Source organism: Macaca nemestrina, chromosome 1 (genome assembly GCF_043159975.1).
Source record: "Macaca nemestrina isolate mMacNem1 chromosome 1, mMacNem.hap1, whole genome shotgun sequence".
NCBI classification, from domain to species: Eukaryota; Metazoa; Chordata; class Mammalia; order Primates; family Cercopithecidae; genus Macaca; species Macaca nemestrina.
Window position 1 is genome coordinate 59,840,153 of NC_092125.1, and position 22,330 is coordinate 59,862,482.

At 45.1% G+C, this 22,330-nt stretch overlaps 1 protein-coding gene and 1 long non-coding RNA gene across 7 annotated transcripts in view; one reads left to right on the forward strand and one right to left on the reverse strand.

Moving 5' to 3' along the window:
* LOC105484717 (neuron navigator 1) overlaps positions 1–22,330 on the forward strand; it is a 191,637-nt gene that overhangs the window by 142,413 nt on the left and 26,894 nt on the right. For 2 of the 5 annotated variants that reach the window (XM_071077903.1, XM_011746581.2), the window contains 10 exons: positions 9,851–9,989; positions 10,444–10,741; positions 11,596–12,289; positions 12,844–13,290; positions 14,442–14,483; positions 15,548–15,696; positions 17,585–17,755; positions 18,859–18,911; positions 19,675–19,698; positions 19,810–19,887. In XM_071077903.1, coding sequence (XP_070934004.1) covers positions 9,851–9,989; positions 10,444–10,741; positions 11,596–12,289; positions 12,844–13,290; positions 14,442–14,483; positions 15,548–15,696; positions 17,585–17,755; positions 18,859–18,911; positions 19,675–19,698; positions 19,810–19,887 — 2,095 coding nt within the window. The remainder of the gene's footprint in view (positions 1–9,850; positions 9,990–10,443; positions 10,742–11,595; positions 12,290–12,843; positions 13,291–14,441; positions 14,484–15,547; positions 15,697–17,584; positions 17,756–18,858; positions 18,912–19,674; positions 19,699–19,809; positions 19,888–22,330) is intronic. The other 3 variants (XM_071077906.1, XM_071077911.1, XM_071077916.1) reach the window with 3 other exon arrangements.
* The window catches only part of LOC105484716 (uncharacterized), a 63,731-nt gene that overhangs the window by 5,676 nt on the left and 35,725 nt on the right, over positions 1–22,330 (reverse strand). The window contains exons 2-3 of one of the 2 annotated variants that reach the window (XR_011612688.1): positions 19,969–20,146; positions 9,293–9,346 (exon numbers count right to left, since the gene is read on the reverse strand). This is a non-coding gene — a long non-coding RNA (uncharacterized lncRNA). Of the gene's footprint in view, positions 1–9,292; positions 9,347–19,968; positions 20,147–22,330 lie in introns of those variants that run through there. The other variant, XR_989168.3, reaches the window with a different exon arrangement.

Sequence of the window (22,330 nt, forward strand, 5' to 3'; positions counted from 1 at the left end):
GTTAGCCCACACCCTTGGCCCTCTGGCTGCCTGCAGGCTCCCTTGGCTATTCAAGTTCCATGGAATAGCTGGGCCTAAAATGTGGGGAGCAGACGGTGTGAGAGAAGTCTGGGAGGGGTGGCCAATCCTAGCCAAGAACGACGTTAGTGTTGGTGCTTTTCCCAGAGGGGAGGAGTATTTCCTGCCCCATGCATTGCCACGTGTCTGCACAGACACAAACAGAGCAGTGTTCATTTGAGCTGGCCTCTTCACAGTCCCTCTTTTCATCCTACAGAGGAGATGGGTGCACCAGAGTGTTCCTTAGACTATGGTATCAATGCTAGGAAGTGGACAAGAAAACAAGAGGAGGAATCAGTTGCCATTCTTAACAGCTCTAGATGAAGGGCTTTATTTATTCTAAGAGCACTCAAGGGGCTAATTTATGGAAGGGAATGGTATAGTGTCCTACACTATCACTCTCATCCTAACAGCAAGGCTAAGCTGGATAAGCAACAAACATAACTTTTAAAAAATACAGATATCTAAGGATGCAAAGTATTCTAATTGAACTAAATTCCAGAAAGAGAAGAGCCATTCCTAGGAGAGATGGTATACATGACTGTTTTCCTCCTAGGGTATGGCTAAGAGGAGCAAACCCACCATAGATGAGGATGAGGAGAAAATAGCTGACCTTCATACAAACTTCTGAAGGCCACATGTAGGCTGGCCATAAGGAGCCCTAATGATGGAGCAAATAAGTACCCACCTACCCCTAAATCGTTCTCATGAGGCCTTCACTGAATACACAGTGGCAGCAAGCTGATGGCTAAGGGCAGGACAGAAATCTGAGAAAGATCCCTGCCCCCACCCAATGTGCACAGGGCCTTCACTGACTATACAGCAACAGTACAGTACAGTGGAACCTGAGAACAGGGTAGGAGGGTAGAGAAAGATCCCCTCCAAAGCACAAAGATCCTTCACTGAATGTACAAAAGTGGCTCACCAAGAGTGCAGAGAACTCCACAGCAGCCCAAAGCTGGCAGCTGGGCTGGATGGCATAGAGAGATCTCTGGGGACTCACTATGCTCAGATCTTAAGTCTTACTGAAAGGACAGTCCCGATCTTGCCCTCAAAACATTTGGTGATTTGGGAGGCCAGGCGGGCAGATCACCTGAGGTCAGGAGTTCGAGACCAGCCTGGCCAACATGGTGAAACCCTGTTTCTACTTAAAATACAAAAATTGGTCAGGTGTGGTGGCAGGCGTCTGTAATCCCAGCTACTTGGGACACTGAGGCAGAAGAATTGCTTGAACCCAGGAGGCGGAGGTTGCAGTGAGCCGAGATCACGCCATTGCACTCCAGCCTGGGGAACAAGAGCGAGACTTTGTCTGGGAAAAAAAAAAAATTGATGAACTGACCTATAATAGAGCCCAAACCTGGCTCTATATGACAGGCTAGACTGACTCAGCTCTCAATCCTAGCAGCCTAACAGCAGAAAGGACATGTCCTTTTCTGGATATACCTATTGCCACACTTTTACACACAACATCTGGCATAAAATAAAAAGTTACAAGACTCAGGAAGAAGCAGAAAAAATATGACTGAGGGAAAAAATAGTCAATAGAAGCAGATCCACAGATGAGCCATATGTTGAAACTAACAGATAAGGACTGTAAAATCCTTTTTATAAATATGTTTAAGGATCCAGTATAAAAGGTGAATGACATTTTTGTATAGATAGGGAATTTCAGCAGAGTACTGAATGTTCTGAAAAGAGAATGTTAATAAATTCCCCCAACCCCAAAGCAAGGATTACCTTTATAAATAAATTACTAGTTATTATTGGAGAATATATAAATAGCAGCCCCAACATCATAACCTTTTTCCTGAAGTTATGCATTCTTGTTTTCATATAAGCAATGAGTGAGTGCCCACTGTATACAAGATATTGTATGAGGGGTACAAAGCAGCATAAGATTTAATCCTAACCTTCAGGGAAATATGGTCTCATGAAAAGATGTGTGGACATAACTATTTCAAGGCAGACCACTCTAATAGAAATATAGGTATGTCTGTAGAAACACAAAAAAGAGAATGAGATTTTTCTGGCAAGGATGATCATGGAAAGCCTCATGGAAGACTTGGTATTTGATCTAGACTACATAGTGATGTGAGGACTGGCTCCTCATGCAGGCCTGTATTTCTAAAAGAAAATTAGGCAAAAGAGCTGGGCACCTAATAGGAATCATAGGGAACATAGGAAGTAGGAGTGGGATGGGAGTGGAGAAAAGTGGATAAAACATTATGTTTCTCAGTATTCTGACATGGTAAAGTCATATTTCTGGATTTTATTGGAGATGAAATCATTTCTTCCTCTGTATTGCTTTGTGTGTGTTGTCTATACCTCTGTCATGGATTTGTTTCATTTATACACCTTTCTCCACCCTTGGGTTATAGGCTCATTCTGGATAGCCACTTATTTTGAATGCCCACAGCAACTGACACCATGCATTATAAATACTAGGAGCTTGATGACTGTTTGCTCGATTGAAGTTGAATTTAGCCCTAGGCAGAGTTTATAGGGATTGAACTCAGGTAGTCCGGCTCCAACATCTGTGCTCTTAATCACTATACTACATTAATGATGGCTCATGGATAATCTTGATAAATGGGCTGTAGAATATTTTTTAAAAATATGGAGAGACTGGGTCTCACTATGTTGCCCAGACTGGTCTCAAACTCCTGGCCTTAAGCAGTCCTCCCTCCTCAGCCTCCCAAAGTGCTAGGATTACAGATGTAAGTCACCATGCCCAGCCAGGCTGTAGAATTTTTATTTTATCATATCAGTAACAGAGAGCTAACGAAGGTTTTGCTAAGTGCCACACTTTTGGGTAATGAGGCTTCTGATTATATTTAGCGCACGTTAAAGGGAGGGAGGATCTATACAGAGTAGAGCTGATAAGAAGTCTTTCACAGTGGCTCAAGTGAGAGGACATTAAAGCAAAGGCAGGGGAAAGTTAAAGAAAGAGATAGATTTGAGAGGAAAGTGGTAATACAATCAATGATGTATTACAATCTTGATGAGGAAAGGGAAGGAAAAGGAGTTGAAGACATACCTAAGTTTTTGATAGAGCAATGAGGGGGAAAAGTTGATGCTTTTTAGTGGAAATAGGGAATGAGACGTGTAAATTTTGGAGGGTAGACTAGATGATATGAGGAGAATAGTAAATGGGAAAATAAGTATGCCATGGAGAAAGTTCTTTAATTTACCTCTGTAATCTGTTATAGCTCCCTTGAAATATCTGTTGACAAGGTTCTTCATTTTCATTGTCCTGTTTATATCTGACTCAATCTCTCATATGCTCATTCAGACTCATTTCCTCTTCTGTTCTGGGGGTAGATGAAAATGACAAAGTGCCATGGTTCTTATAAGAACTCGCTCCAGATAAAAACTTTTGACACCATTTCTCTCATACATCAGTTGCCTGTGTGTAGTTGTTTGGATTTGTAGATTAGATTATACGGGGATATTGAGGTCTCTGCATTCTTTGTTGTTTTCATGTCCTTGTGAATTTAGGCCTAGCTTGTTGTTGCCCAACTCTCTTTTCTGTACTTGAGATCTATGTGAGAAACAAATATAAAGAGAAACGGGAGGGAGACGGCAAAATCCAGCTTAGAGTGAGCAAAGAAATTCTTTCTGCCAAACAACAGATGCAGTAGCCCTCCATAACTCTGAGCCCTGTCCTCTTTACTTTATTCTTTTTGGTGCCATATTTAAGCTGCCTTCCTTTCTGCCTGCTATCTTGAGTGACCAGGCAGTTGCTTTGCAGTACTCTGACTCATGAACTGATAAAATTTGCAAACTCTTCTAAAGATATTCTATTCTTACACTTTAACTAGTCATATGTTTCAGGATGGACAGTGTCCATCCAGTCTTTTTTCTCCCACAGCTCTTGAGTCTTCAAAAAATATCATCTAGCCCAGGTGCAGTGGCTCATGCCTGTAATCCCAGCTCTTTGGGAGGCTGAGGCAAGAGGATCAGTTGAGCCCAGGAGTTCATGACCAGCCTGGGCAACATAGCAAGACCCTGTCTCAAAAAAAAAAAAATTGTCTAGATGGTTTCTTCTGCCTCTGTGTAATTTGACTTTGGAACTCCAAAGCTAATGTCTCCTCACCTCTCTCTATTTGAAGGCTACCACCAGGATATCTGATCCAAAAGGGCCACTTAGGATGTATTTCACATATTTCACAACTACCACAAAAGTTAAATGACAAAAAAGGGTTTTTCTTTTCATAAGTCATAAAACCACAAAAACAAAGAACAGGAGAAGAAAGAGATAATAGTGATGAGATCATGGGAAGCTGGAAATCAGACTGGCAAGTATGAACTGATAGATCAGACTTAAAGTTGAATCCTGAGCCAGCAGTGGAGGAAGTGGGGCAGCAACTCAATTTGCACCCCAGAATCCTCAAAAAGCTTCATAATTGGTGGCATCAGGTAGCTTTAATAGGGGAAGAGGTAAGTCTAAAAACAAGAGGACTGGTTGAAAATGTAGGTAAAAAACACTTAGACTCTCAGATTCTGCTCCATCTGCTCCCAGAGTGGGAGCCCTTTCCCTCCATTAACAGAAGACTGGAGACTTATTTTCTGAAGAGAGTAAAACAGGTAGCCTCTGGACTGGTGGACTCCTGACACAAGTGAGGGCATAGATTTTGAACTAAAGGGAGAGGGGTATAAATGAAGCTTTGCATATTGAATGTTGAAAGCTCCAGGCTCTTCTCGAACTCAGCTTTCAGAATGCTGGTCTTACATGCTTCAGGCTGGAGTTTGGAAGATTCACCTCTAGGAAAGGTGACCAACTCACAAGAAAAAGCTTAAATGAATCAGTCCAATCTCATCTCCCTATACTGAAGCCATAGTTGACAAGTCCCACTGCATGTGCACAAAGGTTCTCAATAACTTACAATGAATGTCGCAGTCTTCCATAATAGCAAACATCCAAGCTTCATCACACATTTCAGAAGGTCTGTAACATGAAGTCCTGCCAGTACTAACAGAACAAAGCAACTTGGAACCAGAAACTATGCAAGGCCATTGGAAACTTGCCCCTCCAAATGAATGAGTGAATGAATGTCTCCGAGAGTTGAAAAAGAGATTGTATCCTTGAAAGAAAGAACAGTGTGCTGTTTAAAATTTTTTTAAAGAAGCCTTGAAAATTTAAAATATGGTAGAAGCCTGGGCGTAGTGGCTCGCACCTATAATCCCAGGACTTTGGAAGGCTGAGGAGGGAAGATCGCTTGAAGCCACGAGTTTGAGACCAGCCTGAACAACATAGTGAGACCCTGTCTCTACAAAAATGTTAAAGTTAGCTGGGCATGGTAGCACATGCCTATAATCCCAGCTACTCGGGAAACTGAAGCAGAAAGATCGCTTGAGCCCAGGAATTTGAGGCGCAGTGAACTATGGTGCATCACCACACTCTAGCCTGGGTGAGAATGCAAGATCCTGTCTCAAAAAAATATATATACATATATACAATAACCATACGTACATTTATGTGTATATATATGTATGTCTATATATTTATGTGTGTATATCTATATATATGTGTGTGATAGAAGAAATGAAAAACTTAATAGAAAGGATGGAAGATAAAATTGAAGCCATTGCTCAAAAAGTAGAGTTTAGCAGCCAGGCAGAGTGGCCCAAGCCGGTAATCCCAGCACTTTAGGAGCCCAAGGTGGGAGGATCACTTGAGACCAGCCTGGGCAACATAAGGAGACCCTGACTCTACAAAAAAATAAAAAATAAAAAATAAAAATAAAAAAGGCCGGGCGCACTGGCTCACGCCTGTAATCCCAGCACTTTGGGAGGCTGAGGCGGGCAGATCACGAGGTCAGGAGATCAAGACCATTATGGCTAACACGGTGAAACCCCATCTCTACTAAAAATACAAAAAATTAGCCAGGAGTGGTGGCACGTGCCTGTAATCCCAGCTACTTGGGAGGCTGAGGCAGGAGAATCTCTTGAACTCAGGAGGCGGAGGTTGCAGTGAGCCCAGGTCGCACCACTGCACTCTAGCCTGGGTGACAGAGCAAGACGCCATCTCAAAAAAAAAAAAATGGAGTTTTTTTTTTTTTTTTAATGGTGCTAGAAAATAAGAGAGAAATGTAGAAAATCAGGCAAAAAATCTATTAACTGAATTACAAACACCCTAGAAGAGAGAACTGAAAAATAAAGAGAAAATCGTCAAAAAATTTTTGATAAAATTTCTCAAAACTGAAGGTAATGAGTTTCTAGATTTAAAGCATCTGGTAAAGTACCCAACACAAGGATTAAAAAAGTCCCACACCAAGGCACATCATTAGTGATGTTTCAGTGCACAAGAAGATGCTAAAAGTTCCAGAGGGGAGACAAAGAAACAGGTCACATACAAGGACAAAGAATCAGAAGGGCAACAATAGAAACAGACATAGAACAATGCCTTTAGAATCTGAAAGAAGATATTTTCAGCCTAGAATTCTGTGGCTACCCAAACATCTCACGTGTAAAGATAGAATAAAGATATTTTATGATATGTAAGGTCTTACAAAGTTTACTTCCTAAGCACCCCTTTTCAGAAACCTACTGGAAGAGGAAAGGTACTTCACTGAAACAAGGAGTAAACCAACAAAGAGGAAGACTGAGGTTCCAGTTTAAGTCAGGTATAGAGAATCTCCAGGATAATGAAGTGTGGTCCTATAATGTCAGCTATTCAGCAGATCCAGAGAGCAAACAGCTAGAAGATATATGCATAGGGATATTTTTGAAGGATGCACAAAAAACTGTTAAGAATAGTTACCTTAGAAGTAAAAATGGGAGGGCAAAAAAAGGAGCATTTTTCCTTTTTCCTTTGTATTTATATAATATTTGGATCCTTACTACAGCATGTATTATTTCTTTTGTTTTGTTTTGTTTTGTTTGTAGCAACAGAGGTCTTGCTTTGTTGCCCAGGCTGGTCTTGAACACCTGGCTTCAAGGAGGAGTTTTGCACCCAGCCTTTTTTTTTTTTTTTTTTTTTTTTTTTTTTGACAAAAGGTCTTCTCTGTCATTCTTTAACTTTTTTTTTTTTTTCCAAGTCATTCAAATGTAATAGTGGGTTTTTGTTGTTGCTGTTTTTTAAAGAAAGAGGGCTGGGCGCAGTGGCTCACACCTGTAATCCCAGCACTTTGGAAGGCCGAGGCGGGTGGATCACTTGAGGCCAGGAGTTGGAGACTGAGGTGGGTGGATCACTTGAGGCCAGGAGTTGGAGACCTGCCTGGCGAACATGGTGAAAAATACAAATAATTGCATACCTGTAATCCCAGCTACTCGGGAGGCTGAGGCACAAGAATCACTTGAACCTGGGAGGCGAAGGCTGCAATGAGCTGAGATTGTGCCACTGCCCTCTAGCCCGGGTGACACAGTGAGACTGTCTCAAAAAGAAAGAAAGAAACTATGCTGTCTTGTGTCATGACAACAGAATTTTCCTTTTCTTCAGAACTTGCAAAAGAATTTTGCTAGGAAGTATTTATATCCTCTAGCAAGCTTCCTTGGTAATTCTAGGCTTACACTTCCTCACTACAGGAAAAGAACTTGGGAAGGAATGTCTTTTGAGCAAGGAGGACCCAAATGCTCTCCTAGAATATAAATCCCCCTCCCCCATTTCATTATTAAACTTTCCATAAATGTGGGGCAAAGGAAGGTTTCTTTTGGATTTCTGAGCTGCAGCAATCCTCTTTTTGCAAGGGTCCTTCCATAAGAGCTTTCTTTGCCTCACAACCTTGATTACCAATAATTAATCTCAGATGAAAGATTCAGTGCTACAAGCTTCCTCTGTCTTTGACTTAGAGAACATGCTGAGAATTGTTTGCTTGCTTGCCAGAGATCTTATCTTGACCCAGAAGAGCTGATAGGACCATAAAATCAGCATTGATCTTTCCTCAGTATTCCTTCTCTACAAAGTGAGGGGGTACGACATCTTAGCCCAGGACAAATGTGAGATTTAACATATATCAGGAGGGGAAGCGGGGAGGAGGTTGATTGTCATTCAATGATGGCTATATTTCATAGTCGTAAAATTTAAAGAACTCTGTAGTGTGTTCTAATCCCCATGGTTTCTTTGCTCTTTCTCAATGTATTTGGATAAATCACTACAGAGCAACAAAGCCAAAATGTCCAAACCACCCACTTTCCTATTCCCAGCACATGAATTAGAGAGAGCCAACTGAGATCTGGGCCAACCACTTAGATGACTTGTATGTCTGATTTTTGTTCCATGATATGAAACTCAAAATAAATCAAAAAGAAAATTTTTTTCAGATACCAGCTAATTCACACAAAAAAGTCTTCAGCCTTTTAGTCCTTGCACATATGCAAAGCTGATAAACAAACCTACTCTGAACACAGATAACAAGGATTTAGAAGTTAATTCCTACCGGCACAGCTACTCCTGTATAGCAGTCTTACTGAACTTCTGTGTTCAGTTTTAGGCTCTAAAACTTGAGTGAAATCTGAAGAAATTTTTAAGGTCCAAAAGGAATTGGAAAGACTTGGAAAACAGGACCTTTGAAGAAAGTTTATAGGAGACAGAATTTGAGCTTAGAAAACAATGCGTGTGATTGAAAAGAAACATGTGAATAGCAAACAAAGATAGAATAAGAGGAAATTAATATAAATGGTAGAGGAGGCTATTTAGTTTTGAGGTTAAGGGTAAACTTTCTGACAGAAACTTGTTAAGCCCAAAAATGAACAGCCAGGCCAGGCACGGTGGCTCACGCCTATAATCCCAGCACTTTGGGAGGCCGAGGCGGGTGGATCACTTGAGGTCAGGGGTTCGAGAGGAGCCTGGCCAACATGGTGAAACCCTGTCTCTACTTAAAAAAAAAAAAAGAGTAGCTGGGTGTGGTGGTGGGTGCCTGTAATCCCAGCTACTCTAGAGGCTGAAGCAGGAGAACTGCTTGAACCTGGGAAAAAGAGGTCGCAGCAAGCCGTAATTGCGCCACTGCATTCCAGCCTGGGCGACGGAGCAAGACTCTGTCTCAAAAAAAAAAAAATAACAGCCAAAGGAGTGTTGTAGAGCTCAAGCTACAAAGACATGGAGGTTGCAGTAAGTTCACTTAGTGCATGAAATAGCATTCTTGGATACAGATGTTTACAGATAAAGATGTTTAACAGTAGTATCTCCCTAATACCACAAACCTGATATTCCAAGCAATTGGCAGAGAAATGAATCCATTCAGCACAAATTTGGCCCCTCTACATGGCCTCAGCACCTTAAATTTGGTTCACTTACCAGAAGACAGAATGTTCTGTTTAGAAGCAGGACCCGATCGCAGGATAGGATGAACTGCATAAACGGAGGCGCAATGAGAAATGATAAAAGTCTAAGAGGTTCTAGAAAAGAGAAATCTTTTTCTGGGCCTCATTACCAGTTATAGACATTTTTAGAAAAGGAAGGGGAGAATAGATGCAGAACACATCTAAAAATGAACAAAGATATGGTAATTTTAAGAATGGAGGTTGTTTACAGGGAGAGGAAATTGGTTTGTATAACTAGATTGATCCAAAAATTACCTTGCCTTTATAATATACCTTTCTGTTAAGGAGATACAACGTTTTCTCTTGCCAGATAAAGACAGAGTCTCTTCCTTTTGTAAAAGAACATCACCAAATTACAAGGCAGTTTAAGTCACACTTTGAGTTGCTGGCAAACCCAGGATAAACCCCCAGGTTTTCTCCTTTTGGCTAGCCTAAATACTGGTACAGAGTCATTCTTGCATCAATGTGAAACATTTATTTTTTGCCTGGGCTTCTGTTTTAACCACTAACCTTCATCTCTCCTGTCCTGTAGCTGGGATGAAAGCAGCTCCATCAGCAGTGGACTCAGCGATGCCTCAGACAATCTCAGTTCAGAAGAATTCAATGCTAGCTCCTCACTCAACTCCCTCCCAACTACTCCCACTGCTTCTCGCAGGAACTCAACAATAGTGGTACGTGAGTTTGCAAACATCCAAACTGCCATCTCAAGATGAACCACAGGGCAAACGGCATTGTCTGTGTATGGGGTTGCACATACACACCCACTCCAAGGGATTGGTTCTCATAGGCCTTTGGCCAGGTCATTTTAGAGCTGCCCCCACCCTCTCCCCAAAAAAAAGCTAAGGCTACTCACAAGACATCAGATGTTGTCATATTGTCTATACTTAGTGCCTACGCCAATCTAGAGTGATACATGTAAGAGCTATTCCAACTGGAGAAGAAAAAGAAACCCAGAGATACATGCCATCTGTTGTTGGAAACCCTAGGGGTATAGGTAGAAACCCTCAGTTGACGTAATACTCTGGGATGAGCAGAGCCAGGTACTAACTAAAATCAATCCTGTCAGCTATCCAGTCCCCCATTTGCATATAAATATCTCACCCTGCCTTTTTCTCTTTTCTTTAGCTACGCACAGACTCAGAGAAGCGCTCACTGGCAGAAAGTGGGCTGAGCTGGTTTAGTGAGTCAGAGGAGAAGGCCCCTAAAAAACTGGAGTACGACAGTGGTAGCCTGAAGATGGAACCTGGGACTTCTAAGTGGCGGAGGGAGCGGCCTGAGAGCTGTGATGATTCATCCAAGGGTGGAGAACTGAAAAAGCCCATCAGCCTGGGACACCCTGGTTCCCTGAAGAAGGGCAAGACCCCACCTGTGGCTGTAACTTCTCCCATCACTCACACTGCCCAGAGTGCCCTCAAAGTCGCAGGTGAGCCTGGGATAAAGGAAGGTACAAGGGCAAAGACCTAGTTCTTTGGTTGCTCCTCTTCTTAGTGGCCATTAACCCATAGGATGATAGCAAACATGTGCATAGTGCTTTAACATACATTATCTTATCTGGTCTAAAAACAGTCCTGTGAGTTAGGAAAGATGGGTGTTATTATTTCCATTTTACAAATGTGGAAGAAACAGAAACTCAAAGAGGTTAAGTGACTGGGCCAAAATCCCAATTAATATGAGGTGCAGGAGGGAGTATATTATGTTTAGAGACTAGTTTGACCTCCTTCCAAACACTTCCAGTGCTTTCTTCTTTCTCCCAAGTTAGTCACTCGAGGTACTTATCTTCATAAGATATTGCTTGACATCTCAGAAAGATCCTAAGAAAACAATAAATAAAGTGGCTACAGCAAGAGAGTTATAGTGCCCCAAAGTTGGCCCCTTGGGTAACTTTTAGCCTTAATCAACATTTTCCTCAAGTCTCTAATTACCAAGAGATACTGTCATACTCTATTCCATTTGCTTCCCCTCCTTTTTTTTTTCCCCTTCCACAACCAGTTGTTAGATGGATATTCTTGATCATCTTTGTGTTTGCCTCTGCCATTTTATTCAAAATGGACCATTCTACTCTGGGAGCAAAACAAAAAAAAATTCCTAGCCTCCCCACACCTCCCAGCCAGAGTCTTTCAGACAAGAAACTTTATCAGCTTATCTTGTACCTGTTTACCCATATTTAGGCCTCTAAAATTCTACAATGTTCCCTTCACCCATGGAGGGAAAGAAAAGGATGGTTTTTTAAGATACTGCTCAGTTTCAGCTTTTATCTCATTTCCTGTCCTCTTGCAGGCAAACCTGAGGGCAAAGCTACAGACAAGGGTAAGCTTGCAGTGAAGAATACTGGGCTCCAACGCTCCTCCTCTGATGCTGGTCGGGACCGCCTGAGTGATGCTAAGAAGCCCCCCTCAGGCATTGCTCGCCCCGCCACTTCGGGATCCTTTGGCTACAAGAAGCCTCCTCCTGCCACAGGCACAGCCACCGTCATGCAAACCGGTGGTTCAGCCACTCTCAGCAAGATCCAGAAGTCCTCAGGCATCCCTGTCAAGCCAGTAAATGGGCGCAAGACTAGCTTAGATGTGTCCAACAGTGCAGAGCCAGGATTCCTGGCTCCTGGAGCCCGTTCTAACATCCAGTACCGCAGTCTGCCCCGGCCAGCCAAATCCAGTTCTATGAGCGTGACCGGCGGGCGGGGTGGACCTCGCCCTGTGAGCAGCAGCATTGACCCCAGCCTCCTCAGCACCAAGCAGGGAGGCCTTACACCTTCCAGACTGAAGGAGCCTACCAAGGTAGCCAGTGGGCGGACCACTCCAGCCCCTGTCAATCAGACAGATCGGGAAAAGGAGAAGGCCAAAGCCAAGGCAGTGGCCTTGGACTCAGACAACATCTCCTTGAAGAGTATTGGCTCCCCAGAAAGTACTCCCAAGAACCAAGCAAGCCACCCCACAGCCACCAAGCTGGCAGAGCTGCCACCAACCCCTCTCAGGTACCCAATGCGGGCAATTGCCTCCTTGTCTGTTTGCTTTGTCATTCTTTTGCATATCTCTGCCCTCCTTGGACTAGATGAAGCATGGCCTATCCACCATTGTCTCTAGGCCTTTGCATGGCTCTTTCCCACCTCTCCCCTGTATGCCATGGTTCTGAAAGAATCTTGTTTCTGAAAGTTCTGAAAGACTGAATCCCTCTTTCAAAACTGTATTCAAAACTTAGCTCATTTGTACTATTCTCTGATCAACCCTTACCATGTCTTCAGCACTTGTATGGGTGATTTTACTGTTTATTTACACATATATACCTATTTGCATAAATTCACTTGTATCTCCCATGTGCATATGCTGGCCCCATTATCTAAGCTGAATGTGCCCCAAGTTGTGCCCCAAGTCAGATTTCCTTGCATTGTATTTCACAACAGCATTAGGATAAGTCTCTGTGCTTAGCAAATAGGCAGAAAACAAGACTGGATAGGATTTCTTTAAGGTCCTATCTGCCTCTCAGTCTGTAATTCTGTTATTCTAAATATTTTGTTTGATCTTCTCTCAGGGCCACAGCGAAGAGCTTTGTCAAACCACCCTCACTAGCCAATCTTGACAAGGTCAACTCCAATAGTCTGGATCTACCATCATCCAGTGATACCACCCATGCTTCAAAGGTCCCAGATCTGCATGCTACAAGCTCAGCATCCGGGGGCCCTCTCCCTTCCTGCTTCACCCCCAGTCCAGCACCCATCCTCAATATTAACTCAGCCAGCTTCTCCCAGGGCCTGGAGCTAATGAGTGGTTTCAGTGTGCCAAAAGAGACTCGCATGTACCCCAAACTCTCAGGCCTGCACAGGAGCATGGAGTCCCTCCAGATGCCAATGAGTCTGCCCAGTGCCTTCCCCAGCAGCACTCCCGTCCCCACCCCACCTGCTCCCACTGCTGCTCCCCCAGAGGAAGAGACGGAAGAGCTGACTTGGAGTGGAAGCCCCAGAGCTGGGCAACTGGACAGGTAGGTAGACAAGACAGCAGAACCTCAACCTGTCTCGGTGTCTTGAGCTCATTTTGCCATTGGCAATACTATTCTATATTTTATTGCCATTGTGTGACTTTTGACATTTTTTCCACATATATTAAGTAATTTAATTTGCTTCACAACAACTCTATGAGATAGGTAAGATGTATTTTTGTTTTTAAATTATTATTATTATATTACAGATGGAGAAACTTGTGCACAAAGAAGTTAAATGACTTATCCAAGATCTCATAATCAGGTTAACCTATCATCCAGAGCTTTTGCTTCCTAGTCCAAAATCTTTTTTTTTTTTTGAGATGAAGTTTCATCTCAAAAGTTAGTTAGAATATCCATCTAACAACTGGTTGTGGAAGGGAAAAAAAAAAAGGAGGGGAAGTTTCATCTTGTTGCTCAGGCTGGAGTGCAACGGTACAGTCTTAGCTCACTGAAATCTCTGTCTCACAGGTTCAAGCAATTCTCCTGCCTCAGCCTCCCAAGTAGCTGGGATTACAGGCACTTGCCACCATGCCTGGCTAATTTTTGTATTTTTAGTGGAGACCAGGTTTCACTATGTTGGCCAGGCTAGTCTTGAACTCCTGACCTCAAGTGATCCGCCTACCTCAGCCTCTCAAAGTACTGGGATTATAGGCGTGAGCCACCGCGCCTGGCTGCCCAAAATATTTTCTTTTATTTCACATCCTAGTTTTCTCCTCCCTTCCCCCTACATGCCAAGGTTATCAAACTAACTATATGGTAGTTTTTACCTACCATAATATGATCTATTTTTTTGTTTTTGAGATGGGGTCTCACTGTGTTGCCCAGACTGGACTCAAAACCCCTTGGCTTAAGCAATCCTCCTGCCTCAGCCTCCCGAGAGCTGCGACTACGCCATAATATGATCTTTTAAATAGCTAACCATGCCTTAATTTCTAATCGGAGAAAAAGCATTTAATATTTCAGATAAATTTCCCAAGTTGTAAGCCAAGAAGCAGGCTATAGCTATCTCTTGGTTTCTAGAGCTAAAGGGAGTCATAGTTTGATGTCCTGCATCTAGGGTCTGCATACCTCACAGCAGTGGTCCTAAACTCTAGTTCCTAAGATGGACCCACATGCTTCTCTCTCTTTCTCTTTTTTTTTTATCTCCACAGTAACCAGCGGGATCGGAACACTCTTCCCAAGAAAGGGCTCAGGTAACCCTTTAATGTGTTTTTTCTTCCCTATAAATGGGACTCCTGGTATGTATGAAAAATCATATCTCAACCTGTCCCAGGCTCCAGTCATGAATTTAGTCACCCTTTTAGCTGAATCATTTGTATGTTGTCCCATACAAGTACCACCTAGCACCCTGCCCAAGCTTAACATTATGTGAGTCAACTTTTACAGTGAGTGTTCTTTTTTTGGTGACAGGGGAGAAACAAGTCTGCACAGGGGAGTCATGCACTTACCTGTACTAGCCTATGCCATCCCAATCCTGGCTGAGCTTCATCTCTGTAATTTTCCTCCCTAAAAGTATGAGAGAGAACAGCCTGCCTCTTTGGTCACTCAGCTGGGCTAGGGGCAGGACCTACCTGGTCATCCATTGTTCTGACAGCATTGAGTTGTTATTTGGGTGGCAACTATTGCAACTTTTTTTTTTTTTTTAGACAGTCTCACTCTGTCACCCAGGCTGGAGTACAGTGGCACAATCTCAGCTCACTGCAACCTCCACCTCCCAGATTCAAGTGATTCTCCTGCCTCAGCCTCCCAAGTAGGTGGGGTTACAGCTGTGCACAACCATGCCCGGCTAATTTTTGTATTTTTAGTAGAGATGGGGGTTTCACCATGTTGGCCAGGCTGGTCTTGAACTCCTGACCTCAAGTGATCCACCCATCTCAGCCTCCCAAAGTGCTGGGATTACAGGCGTGAGCCACTGTGCCTGACCGACTCTTGCAACTTGAAAGCCCACACGTAGAATCATAAGACTCTGTCCTGAACTTCTGAGAAGTTCTAATGCCTCCTCCATCATTTCTGCCCCCACCTCAGGAACCCTCACGGGAATACCTGCTAAGCCTTCCACACCCTCTGGATGGTCTGGGAGAGGAGGCTGAGTTGCCACCTCTTCCTCCCTCCTTGAGCAGCCCTGACCCCTTTCTCTTTTCCGTGTCCTGCTTTCAGAATCTCCTGGCTCCAGCCTAGTTCAGACACCCTCCGCACCAACTAACCCTCTGACCGCACTTGCTAGTCCCAGATTGAATACTTGTGCTGCCTCCTACAGGTACCAGCTTCAGTCCCAGGAGGAGACCAAGGAGAGGCGACATTCCCATACCATTGGTGGGCTGCCTGAATCCGATGACCAGTCAGAGCTGCCTTCTCCCCCTGCACTTCCCATGTCTTTGAGTGCAAAGGGCCAACTTACCAACATAGGTTAGTATTTTCAGTCACTCACTGTGGCATGGTGTGAAGCAGGGGCCACCTTGCAGGGTGAGGCAAGGCAGGTGGGCTTTGGGTTTTATCTCATATTTGACTCATGCTCTATTGGGTTGTTTCATGGTGCCTCAGTTTATCCACCCTAAGTAAGACTGAAGGTAGAGTACTTCAAGATCCTAAACTGAAAAGTTGCCCCTGGGCACAAGTTGTAGGATCCTTTTAGCATCAGAGAACCTGAATGGTGGCATGGAAAAGCTGTAACCCAAAGCCCAGAGATCAAACCAGTGCAAGAGCAGGCATATTGAACTGCCAGAAAGGAGCCACCACACCCAGTGCTCCTAGGGCCAGCTAATGAGAGGGCAACACTGAAATGTCAGGCCGATGGGGAGGAAGGAGGGAAAGGTTGTTGATTGCCAAGGACAAGATCTGCCTCCAAACTCAGCCAAGTCCAGATTCCTCAACTGCTCTGGCTGAGCCCAGTCCATCCTAACCCTGAAGGCAGGGCTGACTAAGATGTGTCCTGGCCACACCCTTCCTAAAGCCTAGGGAGAAAGGAGAGCTAGGAAATAAGGAAGTGACTTGGAGACAGGGAGGACAGGAAGTCTCAGATACAGTCTGGCCTAGCACAGAAGCACACCAGCCCCAGTTCTGGGAAGCAGTACGCCATGATTGACCTACTAGGAACCCATTCAGGAACAGTGCCTGGGATAGGCCTGTTATCTGCTTGCTGCATCTCTTTAAATCCATCTCTTCTTTCAGCTGAGTAAAAGAAATCAGTTAATAAAAGACAAGGACCTGTAACACACCCATGCAATGACTGTGGGGAATTTGAGGAAAGACTAGGAATTGGGATCACTTGGCCTAGGGAAAAGAACCATTCTTCAGACAGGATCATCTGGCCTCTGAAGGGCTACTAAATGGAAGATGGGGCCAGCTTTTTCTCTATCTCCATTGAAGACCAAATAAGAAGAATTGCATTTGTGCTGTAGAATGAGGGGCTGGGCTAAGCAATAATTACCTTAGGAATTTGAAAAAGTCAACAGAGAGGTGTGCCATCTTCTTCTGCACAGGTCTTTATGGACAGATTAGACATCCACCTGCCTGTATGGAGGCAGAAGAATAGACAAGGGAGCTCCTTGTGGGTATGAAACCCTGAAAGGCTGTAATCCCAACAAGGGACAAAGGGGTAAGGCATCTTCAGGTTAACAGGATTCAGCTGAGCCCAGCTTCAAAGCACATTCCACAAGCCTTACCTGACACTTTCACCTGCTCTGTCCATCTGACCTTCAAGCCAGGGCAATGCTAGGCAAAGAGGGCCATGTTTCTTGATGCTTTAGAGCCAACCCAGTCACTTAGAGTGACACTACTTTGTGGGGAGATTCTCATGCCCTTCCACAGTGCCAAGGCCACTGAATCCTGTAGCCCAGCCCCCTTCTCTAGCTGGTTCTTTTTCATCATTCAGATCTGGCTCTTGGTTTGAATTTTCAGTCCTCCTGAGCTGGCAGTTTTGTTTTAGAGAACCACAGCATCTCATTTTCATCAGCACATCCGAGTGATGTGAAGGTCTCGGAAAAGCTGCCAGGCCCCCAGCCTAACCCTCAAAAGCAACAACTCTGAGGCAGGCAGGGTTGAGGGAAGGTCTTTATTCCAGACAGCAGGGTCCTTCTCCATTAGGGCTTGATCTCCCCAGGAGGGACCCCGCTCCTAACCACCAGCTGCTTGCACACTCCCACCACTGCACCTGCCCCTTCCTCTCCTGCCCTCTCCCCATTTGCCTCTCATGCTCCCGGTGCTCCATCCCCCAAGGGCCCGGAGAGCTGATGACCCTGCCTCTTTTCCTGCCCTCCTGCTCCCTCTCCTATCCCCCTTCCCTCTGTCCTTCCAGTGAGTCCCACTGCGGCCACCACGCCAAGAATCACCCGCTCCAACAGCATCCCCACCCACGAGGCGGCCTTCGAGCTGTACAGCGGCTCCCAAATGGGGAGCACCCTGTCCCTGGCCGAGAGACCCAAGGGAATGATTCGGTCAGGATCCTTCCGAGACCCCACGGATGATGGTGAGACTTCATGCCAGCGCGGTTCACGCTCATTCCAGCTCTGCTGGGTCCCCTCACCCACCACCTCCACTCCCACCACTCCCACCACCACACACACACATATGATTCACAGAACATCAAGTTGGGCCATTTCAGTTTTTTCTCCCCATCCCTTTGAAGGGTCTGGGGGCCCAGAAACCTTGGGTGGCACACCTAGCACTGGGGCATTGGGATGGAGCATCCATCACTGGGGCTGGGGGAGGGAAATTGAGCATGGAAGGGTTAAATGGCACGCCTCAGGATGCTCTGAAAACCACAGCTTCTCTCCTCCTCATTCTAGCCATAGTCTTTCCTCCCCACAGTCTCTCAAATATATGAAAAGAAAACAGGACATAATAGTAGCTCTTAATAAATCCTTACAAATAATTAGGCATCTCATTCCTCTTTCAAAAATGTTCCAAAGATGAGCACCAGGGAGGGCCATCTGATTGTTGGTGGTGATCTGGGTGTTACTATTGATCAGAGCTAGAAGACCAGGCTTATGGCAGCTTAGATCTCCCATTATTATTTTCAAGATGGTCATTCCAGGAGGCATCTGCTGCAGACATGCTTTAGTTCTCACCGTAGGTTCTACTGAATAATCAGAATGACTATTCCTCACTTAAATATTGTTTTCATCTGAATGATCCCCAAGATCCTAAGTACATCCCCCAGTACTGAGAGGAGGAGGCGCGGGCAGAATTGCAGTATTTGTTCTGAGCAAATCTGATGAGAAACTCCCCTCTCCTGCGGCTAAAGTGCTTTCCTGACTGGGAAGATAAGATGATGACTATCCATGAAAGTCTCCTTTCCCTTCTCTGAAACCCTGTGCCCCTCAGAGCAGACTGAGCAAGGGACTGACATACCCAGGCTGCCAGAGAATGTAGGCTGAAAGAGGAGGCTAGCTTGACTCAAGACCTTGCTTTGGGCTCTTTTGATGCCAGTTGGGTTCCCTACTCTGTTCTTTCTGTTTGCTCCAGATGCCCTCCAGAATCATAATCCAAAGTCTTGCCTCAGGGGGTCTTCCAAAAACCCCTTGTCCCTGGAACCCACTGTTAACTCTTTGTGTTCTCCTTCTCTTTCAGTTCACGGCTCAGTGCTGTCCCTGGCCTCCAGTGCCTCCTCCACCTACTCCTCAGTAAGAGCATTAACTTCTCTTCCCCTCTCATCCCCTCTCCTCTACCATCCCATGCTCCCTAGAACCTCCTTGGAGTTGGATAACTGGGCGGGGAATGGGGGCACTGCTCTCTCTTCACTGTACCCATTGGGGTGGGAGTGGGGGAGGCACCTAGAGCTTGTAGCACTGACTTGGCTGCCTCAGGACCTCCATGGTCTTTCTGACCCCGCCACCAGCTCCTGAGCAAGTCTGGTGATTTTTGTTGCCCTCCTTTGAAAAATGGAGAATCCCCATGTTAGCAAGCCCTTTCTGTGCCATGGTAGATGGGAAGCATGTATGGCAAGGTGAGATGAATAGGTTTCTAGGACCCAGACTCCAGAACCCTAGAAGTGACCAAGTGTTTATTGTGGGGCGCCAGCCACAGCATTTGGCTATTAGGCATTTCTTGATTCATAGATTTATTTTGCCCCTAATTCTTTACTCCAAGTTGCTGGCAATAACTGTTAGTTCTCAAACCGACCAAAGTCTCATTTCCTAGCCTTTTTGGCAATGACAAAGTTTGCTGGAGATGAGCTCCAAATAAATCTTTTATTGAAACCCTAGTATAGATCTGAGCCGAGTCCTGTGAGGAGCCAGGGCCAGGAAACAAGAGTTTCAGCCTCTCTGCACCTCTGAGTCATGCTTCTTCACATTTCCTACCCTGCCACCGGGACCTGACTTCTTCACCTCCATAGTAACTACTTCCTTTCTCTCTCTTTCTCTCCTTCTGTGCTCCCTTCTTCAGGCTGAGGAGAGGATGCAATCTGAGGTAGGGTGCAAAGCCTTTGTCTCTGCTTGTTAACATCACTGCACCCCATTTTCCTTCCAAATCTTATACAGCTTCTGTAGCCAGTAGTTTGTGTTTCTCTTCCTTTTACAGCAAATCCGGAAGCTTCGTAGGGAACTGGAATCATCCCAGGAAAAAGTGGCCACCTTGACGTCTCAGCTTTCTGCCAATGTGAGTGCCATGAAGTAGGGAAAGATCAAGGCAGTTATTCTGACCATAGTTAGACAAGTTCAGCCAAGGGAGGAAAATTACCTGGTAAGGTATCACCTGGACTGAGACTTCAAGGGCATGGGTCTTCTTCACAGCTTTACGACAGAAGACTAGGGGATTGTTCTTCCCCTTCTCTGAGGCTCAACTTTTATGAAGAACCATTTTGCTTCCACTCTAATTAATAGGTATGGATGAGTTCATGTCTGATGGGCTGAGCTCCCTAGAGAAAGAGAAGAAGATTGATTATCAGTGGTTCTGCATGGAGGCAGAAACAACCTTGCCATTGGTTATGGACAAAAGCAGTTATGGATTATAATTATAGGGCTCTTAGAGCCTTTCCACTGCCCTGGGGGGTGTTCATGTCTTTGTTCATGCCACATAACTGTGCAGGCACATAATTGGTCATTAGAATTCTGTCTGGTGACCACGACACTACTGAGAAACCTAACTCCCATTCTGGTCTGACTCCTTCATTCCCAACTGCCTTTTCTGAGTAGTCTCCTTGGGCAGATGGTAGAAACAATCTGAGGTTCAGGTTGAGAGCTAGAATTCTTTGTTTCTACCCTCAGTACCTCTGTTTAGAATGAGTCTATTTCTTTAGGCCTTAGTTTTTCTACCCTGTGACATGGGGAGAAATGAAGCCACCTCCTCTAACCAGGCTGTGGTAGTTTCTCCCCTGTGACTGAGTTGCAAACAGAGAACATAAGAGCCATTTTCCCCCAAAGCTGTAAACAACAGCTGAGCCGGATCTGCAGGAGCTTTCCAAGTGTTTGCACAAAAGTAACCATGTCTGCAATTTCCGCAGTAGTTTCTGGTTTTCTCTCTGCCCTTCCTCTCTGGGGAACCCAGCTGTCAGGCCTGGGGTCTATCCCTCAGAATTAGGTAGAAGAATCTCCACCAAGATTCTGAATGTTTCCAACACATTTCAGCAGCAGTTCCCTCGCCACACTAGTTATTCTCTTGATTCTCTTTTCCCAAACCCTCAATTCATAGGTTGTACCAGTTTGTCTGAAGCTCATGTTAAGCACTCTTTCCCACTCTTGGGGGACCCATAAGAATTGTAACATAAACAAGAACCATCTTTTCTCTCCCTTGTGCCACACCCACCAAAGCAAAAGGCCTGGGTCACGTCCTGCACACCCCAGGAAATTCATGTCTGGGAGATGCTGGGGGGGAGAGGCGCCAGGGAGGCAGAGAACATTATTATGTCTGATTCATTTACACTGCAATCTGTCAGCCACCATGCTGTCAAGGCTGGGCTGGAGCCAAGAAATTGAATTTAGAGGGTGATTTTTCTTAGAACAGGAAGTTCCATTTGGCTAAGAGAACAAACTAAACACCCAGACATGGTGGGTTCTGCATCTTAAAGGCAGATTTTTGCTGAGGGTCAGAACCCTGCCCTCAAGCAGGAGATGGGATGCTGGGACTCTAGGAAAGTTCCACAGCTCTCTTCAGGATTCCCTGACTACAAACCAAACTTCTGTCATGTTCCATGGAACTTCCTAGCTACTGAAGCTGAGGGCACACCCTAGACGGAGGGTCCCAGACCACTTTACCCCTCTCAAATGCTAGCCTTTCTGCAGCACCACTGCTTAGCCCTGAGGTCTTACAGGTACCCTAGTCTGGGGTTGAGATTAGGGGAAGGGTCAACATAGGGAGAGGAAGTGTAGGGGAGAGGGGGGAGGAAGCCCAGCCAGAGCAAAAGGGGTCCCCTGGATGGGGAAAGGCAACACAGAAAAGCATACAGGGGTTCTTGGGGCCTCTCGTGAGTAGTCTTCCAGGGACTACAAGGAGTCTACAAGCAGACACACAGGGATGTAGAGAAGCAAACCAGAGAAGACCTGAGGTCAAGAAGACAGATGTTCCCTGCACAGTGGGTGAAAGGAAACTGCGCAGGTCGTGACATATTATAATCTCCTCAGAGCCCAGGTCTTGACAGATTTATAGTAAAAGTGCAAGAGGAGGCTCTAACGGGACCAAAGGGATTGCCTCTAGCCCTGGTCCTATGAAGTAGGTTTCGAACATGTGGGGCAGTAGATGAAAACTAGAGTTGACCCAACAGGGAGGGAGAATTGTAAGCCAGCAGGAGTCGTGAGAGTGCCACCAATTTCCTAGAGCTCTGCATGAAGGAGCTGCCCAGAGTATGCCCACTTCTTGCTAGGGTCACCAACTTGCTCAGATAGTCTCAGGATGGCTATTTCTCCATCCCCAAGTGCTCCCCTTTCTAGCCCCCGGCCTCATTCCCTTCACCTTGCCTATACATCTTGCAGCCAGTTGGCCAACTAGAGGTCAAACTATGCCAAACCAAGTGGCCTTAGCTCCTCCACTCAGCACCTTTCGGAACTAGCCTGCCTCTTACCTAGAGAGCCCTTTGGTATCCTTCACTCCTCATGAAACAGACCTG